At 41.5% G+C, this 16,293-nt stretch overlaps 2 protein-coding genes and 1 long non-coding RNA gene across 5 annotated transcripts in view; 1 reads left to right on the top strand and 2 right to left on the bottom strand.

Annotated features, from left to right (window-relative positions):
- LOC110987573 (uncharacterized) overlaps nucleotides 1–4,158 on the bottom strand; it is a 30,760-nt gene extending 26,602 nt beyond the window's left edge. The window contains exons 1-2 of one of the 2 annotated variants that reach the window (XM_087147388.1): nucleotides 3,221–4,158; nucleotides 328–2,915 (exon numbers count right to left, since the gene is read on the bottom strand). In XM_087147388.1, the coding sequence (XP_087003514.1) occupies nucleotides 328–361 (34 nt within the window). In that variant the 5' untranslated portion in view covers nucleotides 362–2,915; nucleotides 3,221–4,158. Of the gene's footprint in view, nucleotides 1–327 lie in introns of both variants that reach the window. The other variant, XM_087147387.1, reaches the window with a different exon arrangement.
- The window catches only part of LOC110987575 (cationic amino acid transporter 2-like), a 143,393-nt gene that overhangs the window by 116,594 nt on the left and 10,506 nt on the right, over nucleotides 1–16,293 (bottom strand). For both annotated transcript variants that reach the window (XM_087147371.1, XM_087147372.1), the window contains exons 3-5: nucleotides 8,641–8,968; nucleotides 6,182–6,315; nucleotides 5,979–6,028 (exon numbers count right to left, since the gene is read on the bottom strand). In XM_087147371.1, the coding sequence (XP_087003497.1) occupies nucleotides 5,979–6,028; nucleotides 6,182–6,315; nucleotides 8,641–8,968 (512 nt within the window). The remainder of the gene's footprint in view (nucleotides 1–5,978; nucleotides 6,029–6,181; nucleotides 6,316–8,640; nucleotides 8,969–16,293) is intronic.
- Nucleotides 13,054–14,574, top strand: LOC147796446 (uncharacterized). Its single transcript, XR_015428016.1, has 2 exons — nucleotides 13,054–13,140; nucleotides 13,685–14,574. It is a non-coding gene; the product is annotated as an uncharacterized LOC147796446 (long non-coding RNA).

Below are 16,293 nucleotides of genomic sequence, written 5' to 3' on the forward strand. Positions count from 1 at the left end.
TATTACAATTCGCTGAAAGACTTGATTATGCATGCTACCCCTTTACCCTCCACAATGCACTGCGGTCCTGCCGCCATGTTCGTCCTTCTTTTCGAGGCGGAGAAAACCCCCGGAGCCAGAGTGGGGAAGGACGGGCAGGAGCGGCTGGGCAGGGGTAAGTATCACTAGGAGACCCGACTCACACTAATGTGGGAGAGGAGTCTCCTGTGTTTACATACCCCTGCCCAGCCTACATATGCCGAGTGGCACCATACCCTGGAGGTGGGTCGGTGACAGGAGTGTAGTTACCAAAGAACATAGGCCGGCATCACCCAAGTGAACACTCACCAAAAATAAAAGGTGCCTTTGACGAAGAGTTCATTGTCCGGTCTGGGACAGTTCTGGACACTGTCCCGACCGCTGAGTGCAAGGTCGCTGTGCCATGAGCTGTCTTGCTCTGCAGGACTCGGTGAATGTGGAGGGGGATCTCCAGCAAGCCGCCAGGCAAATATCCGCCAGGGAAACTCCTCTGAAGTATGACCAGATCACAGATGTGGCCAAAACATCATGGGCTCTGAAGTGAGATTGGGTGGTCTCGTCATGTCGTGTCGGCCAGTCCTGGTTTGCAAAGATGACAGCCGAGACCGTCCATTGGGCAATGTGTCTTTTGCAGATGGATGAAAGGGCTTTGCCATCGTGATGAAGAGTCTGGAACCAGGTTCTTGGGGATTTTTGGTCCTAGCAAGATACCACTTAAGAGTGCGAACCGTACACCATTTCTTGTCAGAGTTATCTCCCAAAAGCGAGGCTTTGTCGGGGGCGAATATGTTGGGAGGTTGGAAGGTAGGCATCTGTTTTTTTGTCAAAAACTTGATGGCTGGGATAAGGCAAACCCTGTGTGGTTCCCAGCGGATGTGACCTTCAGCAGTTAATAGAGGATGCAGCTCACTGCCGCATCTGGAAGTAACGACCATCCAGAGGAATGCTAGTTTGACACTGAGACGGAGATCAGATGCATCAGAAAGTGGCTCAAAGGGGGGACCGGTAAGAATGCGTAAAGACACTCCCAAGGTCCCAGGATAGAACAAGGCATTTTACATGAGGACACTTGACAAACATTGTCCAAAGGAGATGGTGGATAGCAGCGTTATCAGAAACCGTTGATCCATTGCTGAACCCGGAATGAACGGCTGCTAAGGCCGATCGGTTGGCGAGCGTCTGTTGCCCAGTCCCAACGGTGAGGAAACCTGGGGCAGAAGGTCGGAAGATGAGTATTGTCGGCCGATGCGAAAAGGTTGACGTGGGGGCGCTCGATCTCCGCAAAGATCTGACTGATCACGTCCGGATGAAGAGTCCACCCCGTTGGGTGAACAGTGCCCCGGGAGAGAGCGTCTGCTATGGAGTTGGTTGTTCCCGCTATGTGAACGGCCTGGAGGGTGATCCCCTGATAGTTCGCCTATATGAAGATTTGCCATGTAATGACGCAAGGTTGAGGGGAGCGAGTGCCGCCTTGGTGGTTGATGTACGCCACCACTGTGAAGTTGTCGCTTTGGATTCGGACCAAGAGGGCTACTAAATATTGCCTGAAGTGGTGAAGGTTGATGTGTTTGTTGCGGAAGAGTCCCAAACCCCGGAGCAAAGGGGCGACCAATCGACAGGTGCTCGTTGACGGTCCACCACCAGGGGACCAAGGTAGAAATCAAGGTAGTCTGAGAAGACGTAGCAAGGCTAACGCCGGAGGAGCCTTGGACTGCAAAAACTTGAGGATGCATTGATGGAGATTGAGAATGCGTTCCAGTGTCAGAGCCGCAATGCGGGGCCTCAGTGAACTTCCCGGCGAAGAGATCGTCCCCAAGGAGCAGGAGATCCATGAGTTTGTTCCTGACGATTCGTAGGGGATATTCATGGCATCCATTGCATTGCCTCTGCGGCTAGAAGTGGCCAGAAGGAAGATACGATTGAACTGCTCAAAGACCAAGTTGAATCCCTCGTCGACCCTCGCAGAGCTAGGGCCACAAAGTCTGGGGAGACTGGAGCGTCTTCTTCATAGGCTCAGGCAATATTCTCTGATTGAAGGAGGAGGAAGGCTGACCATCGGAGGCTGAAGCAGGACGCTATATCTAAGCAACGGAGAACTGCTTCAAAGTTGGCCTTGTCCTTATCCCAGAGGGTATATGTATTGCGATTGCTGGAGTCGGACAAGATCTTGTCTCTGGCAGTGTCAGGGATATCTGGGGTTGACAAGAAGACACATCCTCCTGAGGAAAGCAGTAGTAGGACGCGGCCCTGGGAAGGAGCCACACACCAGCGCCTAGCTTTGCCAAGGGCATTCATCATCTCCACACAGGAACAGTCTAGGCGAATCTCCGGGAAGACAGGTTCAGCTGACTCAAGGCGTTAAGGGTGGTGCTTGAACGAAGTATGTACCTGTTAAGTCGGCATGGGATCTGACAACTGGAGCCCAAGGACGTGGATCATGTCGCGCTCAAGAAGGCAGAGGCAACCCTCCAGCTGAGTCGATACCATCATCCTGGGAGGAGACGGGCGAAAGGCTGGCAGAAGGAAGAGCCGAGCGGTGTTCCGAGCGAAGAGTCACCATGAGGCGGGGCTTGCTCCGACGCCAGATCCCGCTGAGGAGACGATTCTAGTTGGAGAATAGAGGTTGCCTCAGTCTCCAAAAAGGCCCCATGTGAGGGAAGAGGGTCGGCCGGGAGGGGATCCGGGTCGGGTGCCGGCACAGTTGGCTGAGGCTTAGAGTCTATCTTGCAAGCGAGAGAGGCGAAGGCCTCCAAGAGGGACATTGCCCACTTGGAGGGAGTTGACTGGCCCGACTTCCGAGCGGGTGCCGTTCGGCGAGCAGGAGCCAGTGAACGGCCCAAGGCGGACGGTAGATCGTCACCTCACACGGGGATGCAGTAGGTAGCGATGCCCGGGACCTGCAGCACAGAGAAAAGGAATGGCTCATTACTCCGTGACAATCATGATCAAGGGCATTGTTGCGGCATAGCTCGCTCAACCTAATCCGTTGGTGTAGGGAGGGCGCCGATGACCAAGGGTAGTGTAAGAGTCCAGCACGCTCGGCTCGGTGGGTAAGTGGATGGAGTAGTCATCAGTGATCAAAGGCATTGTTACGGTACCGCTCGCTCAGCCCAATCAATCCTGGTAGTGGTCATTAGCGATAATGCAAAACCACACCACAAAGGTGCATAGTGTTGAGCTGTTATTGTTTGAACGCACGCACCACATAGAGGACAAAAGGCTTCCCGGCCCTGTTCAACGGCCATACCCAGCACAATGCATCACGGTAGGTCACACCCAAACCTGTATATGATGCACAGATAAAACGGGGCAGAAAAAACACAAAAAACATACCATGCAAAGAACGAAATATGAAAATAAGCACTCTTACCAAAAGATAAGAAATCACTCTTTATTTCGTAACAGGAATCAAGTCAATTCACAAACGCGAAAGGTCCGGAATTCCAAACTCCGAAAATGCCACAAAAGACATGTCTGTAATGATAGGCGCTGAGAAAAGAAGGATAAACATGGCAGGGGGACTGTAGTGCATTGTGGAGGGTCAAGGGGCAGCATACATAATCAAGTCTTTCAGCGAATTGTAATAGGCACATGGGAAATTTGCATATGTAGGCTGGGCAGGGGTATGTGAAAGCAGGAGAAATGTACCACATACTTGAACTGTTCATTCTTTTTTACCACTGAATTACTTTGTTTGCTTGGTCATTATTCATAATTTTAAAACTCAAAGGTATTCAGTTGATTATTTAAGAGGTGATATTTTTACATCAGTTGTGTAAAGAACTGAGTAAAGATTTATGCATATCAGAATTATTAAAAAGTTTCTGACATTCCGACAAGTAAATTTCAACCATCACCCAGTTATGCTTCTTATATAATGTCTGAATTATGATTGTCAGATGACAAAATCAATGAAATCAGATGTCACAGAGTGTAAAAGTGCAAGATCTGATTTTTTAAGTCTATTTTTGAAGTCCTTTTTCTAATATTTCTTAGTTCACTGGCACATTATAGCCAACCAACAACTGCATGAGGTACTTTCTTTTCAATGAGAAATCTGTGATCTTTCCTTTTTTATGAACAATGACATGTCAAGTCAGATCCTCTTGTTTGTTTTTGTTTTAAATTAAATAAAGATATTAACACCACTTCACGGCCTCTTCAGATTTAGTTGTGCACTTAAAGCAAACCTTGAAAGTCTGGTCGTTTCCTTGCATCTTGATGCCATGATTGCTCCATCAACTCTTTCACAATGGCTGGTTCATCTGAGGGGATCAAAGCCATATCAGGTCTTTGACCCCGTGCTACCCCTGAAGAAATCAGGCTTGGATTTCCCTTGCAATCTGACACAAAATGACACGTTGTAATAAGTGAAGGTAAAACTTGCAATAATGGTAACAGTGATTACTCACTAAGCTCTCCCCATGAACCATGTTCTTTGTGATTACATGTACATGGTCTGGATTTGACTGCATGTCTAACAATTGCTCTTGTTTTTTTCAAGGTACTTCCAAATTCAATGAGACTTAGTCTAAAACTGTGTCTGCACTGGACTTTCTTTCAAGGACTTTACTGAGCTGACGGTAAAATGATGAATGTCTTGAACAATTGTGGGACTCGGTAAAAAATACACGTTATGTGTATTTTTTACCGAGTCCCACAATTGTGTTAGAAAACCTCCAGAAATGTCCATACCGGACTTAAAATAGGAAAAGTACCCATTGTTTTGCTCAGCTTGACCACAAAAAAGTTCAGTGCGAACAGGCGTTAAAATTTTGCCTACAATCTGATGCATCTTTTCTTTTCCCTTTGTGAGCACTAAAACATAATAAAATTATGATAGTAAAGTTGAAAACCCCTGTGGTTTTCAATTGGCTTTTTCATTATATAATAAATAGTGCCCTGAACAATAAACAGGGCATATATACTTCAAAGAAAAAATTAGAATATCGCACGTGAGTTATAAGTTCCACACTTTCAATTACAGTCGACTCTCGGTGATATGAGCTCCGGTAAGACAAGACTCTGGTTAAGACGAGTATATTTGCCAGTCCCAACTGAATTATGCACATTCCTATGAGGGAAAAAAATCCATAATACGAGCTCGTATGTTACGAGATTCCGTTTAAGACAAGCATTTTGGGGGCCCCAGCTGCGTGCAAATGTATTGTTATCCATCTAATTAGCACAAGCGTTTTTGAAGGCAACTTGTCAATCAGTCAATCCATTGAATTCAGAAAGGCGCTTAAGTAAGTGGAAGAAAAAAGCGCATCCCTCGCTTAATTTTTCACCAAACCCACGCGCTGTTTCAAATTAAAACATACAACACTCAATAATTTATTCGCCCTCTACTGGCCGATTCACACCACCAATGACTGGTTCCCGCCCTTTTTGTGCAACAAGTGCAGCACTGATGTTGATTACCACCTAAAATGTTAATGTACTTACGTGCGTGCGTTGTATGACGATCTCATCGCGGCGTGCTGGGGACGTAAAACGGCATCACTCCAACCATGCATCCTTCAACTCGACGTGACCGGTTTCTCCGTTCTTGTATTATGTTATCATTCTTTATTTTACGTCTTTATTCATAAAAAGTACAGTTACTTCTCACTTTCATAAACATAAGTTGTTTTGAAATTAAATTCCAAACCACACGTACGTGCATACAAAGTACATGTAGGCCTACATGTACAAGTATGTACAGGAAGTTGTACATGATGTACGCTTAACAATGCGGTCGATCGGTTACACATGCGACAAGCGGGACAGCAGCTTTCGCGTAAGACGAGGTCCGGATAATACAAGCTAATTTAGAAAGTCCCAAGGCCCCCGTATTAATGAGAGTCGACTGTAATAAGCATTGTGACGTATTTAAATTTACGTTAAAAACTTAACAACCAAAGTTTAAAACCCTATTTGCTTGGGGATTACAAAGAAGTGACTGAAGAGCAACTTACTGAGGTAGGACTCCTGGTTAGATGACAACTCCCACAACATTATACCGAAGCTGTAAAATTTTTAAGGCACAATAAACAAGAACAAATCTCATTTCAGCCAAAGATAGCAACAAAACTACAAATTTGGGAGCAACAGTTGTTAGCCAGGTGGGAGCTGTGTTTAACCCTGACAGAACCAAAAGGTTTTTATAGGTAGCTCTTACCTGTATACATCATATTTTGTGGTGCATTTTTGATTCAGGTTCCTCAGGTTTTCAGGGGGAATGTGGGAGATGGTCCCTCCAGCCTCTGTTAAGTTTGATGCAGTGCACCATGTTGCTAAACCAAAATCAGAAACCTGTGTAGTGACAGCAAGAAGAACAGTATAATAAATTTTGTCAGCTACATGTAAGGAACACTCCATAGTTTTGCTTCTGCTCAAAGGCAAGCAACAACAAAAGCAACCAATCTCTTTGCTGACCTCAAGAGGGAATGCTACAGTAAAACAGAAACTGAAAGTCCCATTTTTTTCTCTTACATTAATTTGGTGCATTTTTAATGTGAAACCTGTGACTTCTAGAAAGAAAATTATTCATTAAAAATAATAATATAGTTTGACAATGCTAATCAAAAAAGTGATTGTGTGGACTGTGTAAGTTAACAACTTTACTTGAAAAAAGTTCATTTCTTTATCACAAAACTCTGCAGGTTTGCCTACACAGCACAAATATGTACGATATCATTTACACACGATAGAAGCTCATGAGGAAATGTTACATGTACATTTAGAATATTAAAGATTCTTATCCTCTGTCCCACCCATCCCCACTGCGTACAGATTTTTTATTTTGCGTATTCAATCCACCAAAATTATACATGTACAGTATATGTATTGAGCTTGGTAAAATATTCTTGAGTGCTGGGATAAAATACATGTATTTATTAAGTCTTGAGAAAGTATTCTGAGTCCAGCAAAAGCTTTGAGTCTTGTGGAGAATATTGATAGTCCGATAAAACCTAAGTTCTTACGTAGGGAAAATAAGGCGGGAAGAAATATTCTGAGGATGGAGATTTTTTATATATATTTCTGGTCCAGGATATTATATTCTAAGTTATAGGGAAAATATTCTGAACCTCAAAAAACTATTCTGGGTTCTCAAATGTGAGAGAACATTATATACAGGCTACAAAGAAAATCGAGCCCGTGGGAAAATTATTCCGAGGCAGAGGAATTAATTTCAGCACAGCCAAAACTAATACCTCATGAATACATGTACATTCGAGCCCCATGGTAATTTAACTGGGTTTGTCTCCTCATAATCAAAAGTGCCAACTACGGTATGCGGTAAGGGAATATGATAACTGATGTTGTGACTGCAGAATTTTGTTTCCGCCAATGACCGACACTGTCTTAAATAGCTGATAGTAGGGGTAGCGGGCTTTCAACTTTTACAACCAATGATAATTGAGAATATGTAGAGCTTATATATTGATCTGTTTCTGGTTTCTTGTTTACGTCTCGGGGATTGGTATGCTGACAGTTGAGCTTGGAGGAAGGGGGTTGATGACTATAGTTTGATAAGCTACATGTACATGTAGGAGGGCAGTTTATTCGGTACACAGATGCCAAGCATCAGGCCTCCATTTATACAAAGTAATACATGGTAAGCCTTCTGTTATGCCAAAAAGCCTTGTTGTAAGTGGACAATTGTGACAACTCCAAAATTTTGTTTCACCTGTTGGCAAAATTCAAAGATGCTTTTTTTTCAACAGAAAGCAAAAGCCTTTAATGAAAATTGCCAACATCAGATAAGTGTCTGTGATTCTGTCGGTGCACCACGGCTGCCTACAAGTACAAGTATCCAAAATTCAGTCATCCATGAGAGCATTACGCCAATCTGTATGTACCCTTTGTTATGCAAGGACACTAAGTAGGTCAGTAGCGCCGAGGGTCGGGCAGCCAGGGCGTGACGACCCTTGGCGCTGTGAGGCGCTGTGCCTAATAAACATTCACTCTTTGTATAATTCAATAAAATTGGAAAAAAGTATGATTGGACCATTGCAATTTCACTTTGTTGTCTGCTAGTTTACATTGTCATACTTAGTGGTGCCTTGTTGTGTTCCTTCTTTCATTCTACTTTGCTCTTGTATCCCATCCCAATCTTTCTCTTTTGTTGATTTCTTAAATGGAGTTCAAATATCTGTGACTCAAACTGATTCAAGTGAAAATTTGACTAGACTACATGTTGTGACTTAACCTGGACTTCTTTATCTAATGACTCAATTCTCTTTCTTAAAATTACTTGTTTCAACTCAATTCATAAAACTCGATGACTTGCGACAAAATCAAATAGCGGAACTACATCCACAATTCGAGTGGCCATTACAAGTGTTGAAAGAAATTGTTTTACGCAAGTCTGACCCAGGTCATATGCAGCGGCCTAACTACAGGGGGGGGATGCAGGAAGGGGGAGTCACGGGCATCCACAGGAAGGGCACGTGTTCCCCCTCCCTGGGTGTCCAACCCCCATTTGAATCTTTGAATACTCTCCATTGAAATGGAACGGCAGCTTATTTTCTTATGATGCCCCCTCCCCTGGACATTTAGCCCTAGTCACGTTACTATTCAAAGGGCACGTGAATTAACAAGCAATGACCCAACTCTCTAGCTTATCTGACATACCTTCACTACAAGATGCTCATTAACTAAAACATTTTCCAGCTTCAAATCACGATGGATGATAGGTTCCTTCTGGGTATGCAGAAAGTTCATCCCAAGTGAGATATCTTTAATCATCCGAATCTTAACTGCATTTGGGAATGTCCCAAGCTTCTTCTGGCAGGACTTCAAGGACCCATGCTTCATGTAATCTATGGCTATACAGCAGTCAAAAGGCTTTACATCTGGGATGATGCCTCTAATTGAGACAATGTTTTCATGCCTGGCAACTTTGGTCATTCGCTCAATTTCTCGTCGCACACGTTTTTTGCCCTCATCTGACAATCGCGTACTGTGGAAACAAAATAATGAGATAAAAAAGAAACAATGGTGAGGCTTGAATGTATGGAAGAGGTAAACAGGTGTATTTGATCAGTTGAACAGACATACATGTACAGAGCCAATGACATGAGCCACATGTAAGAGTATCAACTACTGTAAGTAATGGCCATTAATGCAGTTACAGTGTGTTCCACAATATAAAGTACTTGTAGTTCAGTGAGAAAAATAAAGTGTGTGTCATTTCATGATCATTAACAGGCTTAGGAACTCTGTCAAACTGTACTGTTCATTTAATAGACATGAAGTCATGTCTAGAAACTACCAATCTTACAAGGCTCTGTCTTTTGTTTGTCTAGCAACCTTTTGTTGGGTAGGGCAACTGGAATGGCACTGGCTACCAACTCACAGATATTTCATTTCTTCACAATGGAATTTCATCAGATCAGTGCAGCTATTTTTTATACAATTAACAACTGCAGTTGGTCTGTTAGAATGGAATCTGGTGAAAAAGTCATGCTAATAAAGAACAATGCCTTGACACAAAGTCTATTCTTCTCTCAAGAAGATGTGGGCACCCAGTCCAATCAGGAAAGATAGCAGAGGAACAAGGCCACTATCTTTGTTGGATGGGCAATCCATGAGGGTGATGATATCAGCCTGGAGATTGATCTCCTGCCTGTTGACATTGGCAGTCAGCTGAGTGCATCAGTGAGTGCCACTGACGTGACTGAGGAACCAGGCTTGCATTTGATGGAAACACTGTCACCCCTATCAGGGCTGAATGTTCCGATTTCAAAATGATTTTACACACACCGTAGTGTTTACAAGCAGTCCCAACAGACACGGGTGGTGCACCTGGTCGGGTGTGGATGGTGAAGTCATGGTTAAAGACGTGCATGTAAATATGGAATTTTGTGATGCTGAAGACGAGTGCAGGAGTTACACACTGACGAATATCTTGGACAAAACAGATCTGTGTGAGTTCTTCTTGAGTCATTCACACAAGTTTGCAACACCAGACAAATACAGGTAGCAAAGGATAGCCATAAAAGTTGGTATATTATGTTAAACACAGTCTGTCAATCTGCACAACTGCTCAATCTTTGCACGATCTGTTGGTCTCATTGAATAATATGCTGATAATTATCAGCTGATCTCCTTTATTTTTATTTTAGGGTCATGGAAGATAGATTTAAAAACAGAAGTTGAGATGGAGATTTCATACAGGATCAACTGATGGCATAATGTGATCACATGACTGTGCTGATTGACAAATACATGTACCTTTCAAAATACCTGGTACAGTATGTATGACCATTAGAGTATATAATTATCACAAGTACATGTACTTGTGAACCAACATCTTTGTAATGAATGCATTTATGTACATAAGAGAAAAGAAACATGCACAATAGGGTGTTTCCATGCAATATCCCACCTGTACATTCACATGCATACGAATACCAGAGGTCATATACCATGACATGAACCACTTTCAAACATATTGAGAGTGTCAGTATATAAAGCAATATGACAATGTACATGTATGCTAAAACAACATGTACATGAATGTGTGGTGGCCCTCATGAAGATACTTCATCAGTTGATCCATCATGAAATCTATTGATCCGGGCACTACCGTCAATTGAAAGACTGCTTTAAGCATGACATTTCTTCCTTGGCCTGGTACATGAGCAACCTAAAGATATTCAACAGGATTTGAACACAATGGCAAATGATGGCAAAACACACTCAATTTCAACAAAGTTTTTATCATTACATTCAGACAAACAGGTTCCTTTTACTTTCTTGTGCAAGTTAGAGACCTACAAAGTCTTTTATCCATAACTGTTTGAGAAAAGGGGGTCTGCTCTAGAGAGTCATGTACATGTACATGTCTGCATGCACACAATGAACCAAACTCACATCACATGCTACTTCAAGGTACATGTATGTGCGATGTCGAGAGCTAAAGCAGCACAAGCTGTTACATGTAGGTGAGGGCAAAGGTCACGATGTACAATCAGTGAAAGATGCCTAAACAACAAATTATTGCAAAAGATAATTCACTGTTTAATTCAAATACTTGTATCTTCACAGTGAATTTTGTTGACCTCAACGTATCACTGGAATGAATGTGTGGAAAAACACACTTTATATACAAAGTTTCTCTTTAATTGGACTTGAATACATTTAAGTGCCAACAATTACAGCTGGAAGAAAGATACAGGTAAATTTGTATACAAACAAATATTTTAACAATGTAAAAATCAGTTGATGATGTCATAATGTCACTTCAGAAATATAATCATGGGTTGACTTTCTACATGTACCTACTCAGTGAATTTCATGTCAAATAGACTTTGGTACGGGAATCCAAAAGTGTCCATTTTGATGACATGATGATGATGTCACTTCAGAAATCCATGTATAATCAGGGGTTGACTTTCTACCTACATGTACTCAATGAATTCACATCAATTAGGCTTTGTCTGGTACGTGAATCCAAAACTGTACATTTTGATGACATCATTATGGCATCACAAAAGTTTTCAAACAACCTAAACATCTACTTGGCCCATCCACTGTCTTGCAAAAACAACTTGGACAACACCTTATTTTGTTTACAAGAAACAATGAATGTCAAAAGGTATCAAGTTTGGGTGTCTCGTTTTTCTTTCTTTCTTTGTAGCCTCCAATTTCAATATGATTTTATGTACATTCTAGGGGTTAAGGTTAAAATTTGAAGTCAAAATGTTTGTACCAGATGACTTGATTCCAAAGCTTCTCTCAACAAAGAAATTCAGTATTTTTTCAACAAACCATTGATGAAAATTTCAGTGTATTATTCAACAGACCTTTAAAGAACCATGAGTTATGAACCCCCAAGTTCATTGTTATCAAACGACTCTATTTTGTAGAAGCTGTTATAGCAGGTTGGGCACTGTCTCACATGCCAGAGCACTCACTACATGTACATGCCAAAGGTGTAGGACCTGTCAGCTCAACCAGATAGTTGCCTATGCGTTTAGATTGGAGATGAGACACTTTTACTTTAAGATTTTGTACCAGCTTGGGCAATCTTTGCTGTGTGAAGCCTGTGCTGTGCGGGCACTGACAGTTCCTGAAATTTCTGTGTGAAATTTGGTGCCACTTAGCACTCGTGTATAAAGCCTACCAGTATTTGGGCATCCTGTGGGGAACTTTTAGAACAGGCAGACAAGTGAGTCAAGAAGCGATGGAACTCAGGCAGGACTCCCTTAAGGCTGGCCACAGGCTTCTGGGTTTCAGGGACATCATTTGCCAAGATGTTAACCATTCGTAAAGAGTGCTGAAGCATTTGTGTAAGGTCACAATACTGGCCAACTTTCATGATGCAAAAAATGAACTTTAATTTATCAGATGATGTAACCATTTTCAAGCTATGTTTGCTTTAGATTATAGTTGTACATGTATTTGAGAGATAAATAAAGATAAATAATTCAGTGTAAATGCGAGTCTATAATTTTTATTCACGTTGAAGAGCAAATTTTAGTTCAAAATGGCGCCCAAAAATGGGACATTGCTTGAACAAAATTTAATGAACTCAACTACTTTACTTATAGCTCACGTATTTTATCACAATAATATTTTGGCCCTTTACAAAAAAATAAATAAATAAATCCACGCTCCAAAATGGCAGCTGAACCTGCGTTAACGTTCGTTTCACATCGTGTCCACCACACCATACCATGACGAAAAGGGCCAGAATCATCATTTACAAGCCTCACCCTTACCTGTAAAAGCCATTTTTATTTGAAATGAGCTTAATAAACATCGTGTAAAATGTGTGCTAGACCATAATTACCCTCGAGGATGAGAAAACATCAACACATCGATCGCTATAATTTTCGTGTCCACTTTGTAACTAACGTAAAATGTCCACATGTTTTAACTGGTGATCAACGCAGTCTGACTAGTGGTCGTACACGTGCAATGGTACCCTGCATGGATGACCTAAAGGTCAATTGTTTTAGGCTCGATTACGTCTTTTCCGAGATAAAGCTATTTTAAGCACAGTGTCCACCGAGCGCCGCTTTCGCGTCTCTTTGTAATGAACGGAAAAAGTTGCTGCGCGCGACAGCTTTCCCTCCAACAATCAGGAAAAGAGCAGCCAATATCCGGAAAAAGAGCAGCCAAAAGGTTTGTATCAACTTAAATAGATTTTATTTTCTGTATTTTTTTGTGAAAAGAGGTCAGATGGCATTAAAAGGGAAGATTTTAATGGATAGTCAATGGGTGATTTTTGGGCTTTGTAGCGGACCGCTTGGATGGTTTCGTGTGAATCGTGTCCATGTTTAACGAACGGAAGAAAAAAATAGTAAACATCTGAAGTCCCTCTTGAAATTGCACAACGACAAATAATTTACATTTTTTAAGCTAAAGTCCATCACAAAAATGAACAAACTTAAAGAATAGCCTTGCCAAGTTTACGAAATCATCGGTGTTTCACGTTCGTTACACACCGGCACTTTCGACTTCGCCCCATTCGTATTAAAATTTGCCCCATTTGTCATCCAATAGTATGGGGGCGAGTTCGCAGTGAATTAAAATTAAATGGAGCGAAGTTGATGTTGTAACACGTAGGCAAGTGATGTTTACACAGATAGGGGAACTTGCCTTAGTAGTAATTAAATCAAAGATTATTCGATTTCAACCATTCCTGTTGCCATTTCTGTAATTTCAGGACCCCACAAGAGCCTGCCGATCGCCAGCTCACTGCAGGGGATATAGTTGTAGTCGCATTTGAGGATGCATGGTATCCAGGTGCCATCAAGCGCATCATTAGTGATGAACTGGCAGTTATATACTGCATGGATCGTCCAAATAAAAATAAGCAAAGTTTTGTTTGGGAAAAAGATCTGACCGTTAACAGGAAATTCATTCTGTGTGTTGTTAATCCAAGTTCACTTATTTCAGATCCATCTTTGCGTTACTTTCACTTGGACAGCAAAGAAGTAGGTAAAATTAATGCACTGTACAGTGTCTATGCTAATAAGTATTTTTAAACGTTTATTGCCAAAAGTAGTTTTGTCCAAGTATGTCATCAGAGGTTTGTCTAAGGTCTGTAGTCAAAAGTTCATCAGTTTTTCAGCAAAGATAAGTCACCCAGGTGGCACGAACTGAATAAATTCAATGAAATTCATTTAATGAGATGTGCCATGTTCTTCAGATGGGATCGTCAGTGTATAGCCTCCACAATGAAATACAGTTTTTAAGAAACAAGATTAGAATGAAAAATAAAATAGTCATTGACTCAATTTACTTGTTCCTCAGAATTGTTTAATGTTGGAAATGGTGCACATTTAAATATACATACATGTACTTAAGTTCACAATGTCAAAGATTTCAACTTTTGTGAAGCTCATGTGCAACCTTCTTGCATGCATATAGGGCATCTAAAAATAGGATAAAGTGGCTTATCAGATATGTAGATCACAGAGATGCTCCCAAGAAATGAAAAAGCATGTGCATGTATTAACACCTGCACATAGTAACATAGGCAATTTTCTGAAGGTGAGGCAACTACCTTGAGGGCTCCAGTAAAGCAAGTCATAATAAACTTGTCACATGAAATGTTAGCTTTGATTAGAAATTTTTGGTGTCCGTGTCATTTTTGTAACCAACGTTAAACTACAGGACAAAGATCTTTGAAATTGAGGGTATCTGTTCTTTGAAGTACTTGCAAGCTTCGCAACCAGCTGTTTTCCTCAAGTCATCAAACTGCAAATCATTTAAAATTGTTGTGTGTGAAAAAGTACACTTGTTAACGTTAGTTACGGTGTCCACCTTATTAAGATATCGTAAAATTAGTAACAATTAACATTTTTTTTAAAGATGACTTTCAGAAAGGAGGAAAAGCTTAACCACAACAATACAACTCCACATTGTTTTTCTTTGACTTTTATTATTGCATGGTTGACTGCAAAGTGGACACCGTAACCAACGTTAACTTATGAGGCCCCCCTCTACAGAAAGCACTGCATGGAAGAAAATTTCTTGGGCCGATTATCTTCCCATTGCTATTTTCTGATAGAGGGTGGTCCATTCTCATAATTTAAAAGTAAATTAAACACCTTTCACTAGATTGAATTTTTACCTATGTGTCCCATTTTTGTTAGCCAGTATTATGTCCTTACACATTTACCGATTAAAACTCCCAATGGAAGTTTCAAGAAATCTCAACAATGAAAGATTGCCAAGATTAGCTGTGGCACAAGAAAACAAGAGAGGGCTCAGGTCACAGTTGAACCAAATCAAAGACACGTTCACTAAGGTGTTAGGCAGTGGCACCAGATTGGGGGCAAAATAAGAACGATGTTTAGGGAACAAGGCCTTACGATCATTCCTGTTAGAAGCCCTCTGCCTGGCAATCAGTACCATTGTGAGTTCTGTAGTTGTTGCCGTCGGGGGGTTGGGGCTCCTGCTCCTGAACTGACACCCGCTCCTCCTAAACCAGGTATTAAAAACTTGATCCAGTGACAACTGGAAAACTTGGCTCACGTGCTCAAAAACTCGTTTTTTCGGAGTTAGGTGCCCTACTGGGGGTAATTGGAAGTGTGTTGTGTTGGTTGTTTAACCTTGCAGGCAATGCAGTAGTTTGGTTTGCCAAACACACGTGGGCTTTATTTAGGGGTTGGGCGCATTGGTGCTTGCTTGGTTGAATAAAAAAAACTGCATTATGAAACCAAAACGATCCCATAAAGTTCTTTAATTTTTGTAGGGTAAGTGAAATCACAAAAGAAAAGTGACACCAATAGCTAATGCCGCGATAGAGGTAATTTTTCTTTGTTGTGTACTTGGCATTAAAATATGATCTTTTTTGTTTTTTGGTTTCTTTTTGCTGTGGTAACTTAGGTTCTTTGGTTTCAAAATTTTAAGTAGGATCTTCAGGCTCAAAATAACTGTAAGGTTGATTTAAATCAGCTTGCAACCCCGTTTTCATGCCTGAAGTCAGAACTTGCAACTTGTTGTTGTACATTGTAACACTCGAACTTTCGGAATCTGAGATCCATGTCAGAAGGAACCAAGTATAATCCAGGTATAATCACAAAGTTCAAAGGAGTTTGGTGTATTGCAACAAGTCTTGAAACTGGTTAATCAATTGCTCCAGGTTGGGTTTCGAGTTTATAAGACTTTCTACAATACTTAAGAAATTGTTGTGCATCTAACCTCGTTCCAGGAGCCAACACACTGGTTTTTGTTTGAGCTTACATGTACATGCTCCTTACATGTACAAAGCATTTATTATAGCCCTTATGGATTCATTGACCTTTGTAACATATACATTGGTGA

Source organism: Acanthaster planci, linkage group LG16 (genome assembly GCF_054643075.1).
Source record: "Acanthaster planci isolate LZ-2023a linkage group LG16, COTS_SCS, whole genome shotgun sequence".
NCBI classification, from domain to species: domain Eukaryota; kingdom Metazoa; phylum Echinodermata; class Asteroidea; order Valvatida; family Acanthasteridae; genus Acanthaster; species Acanthaster planci.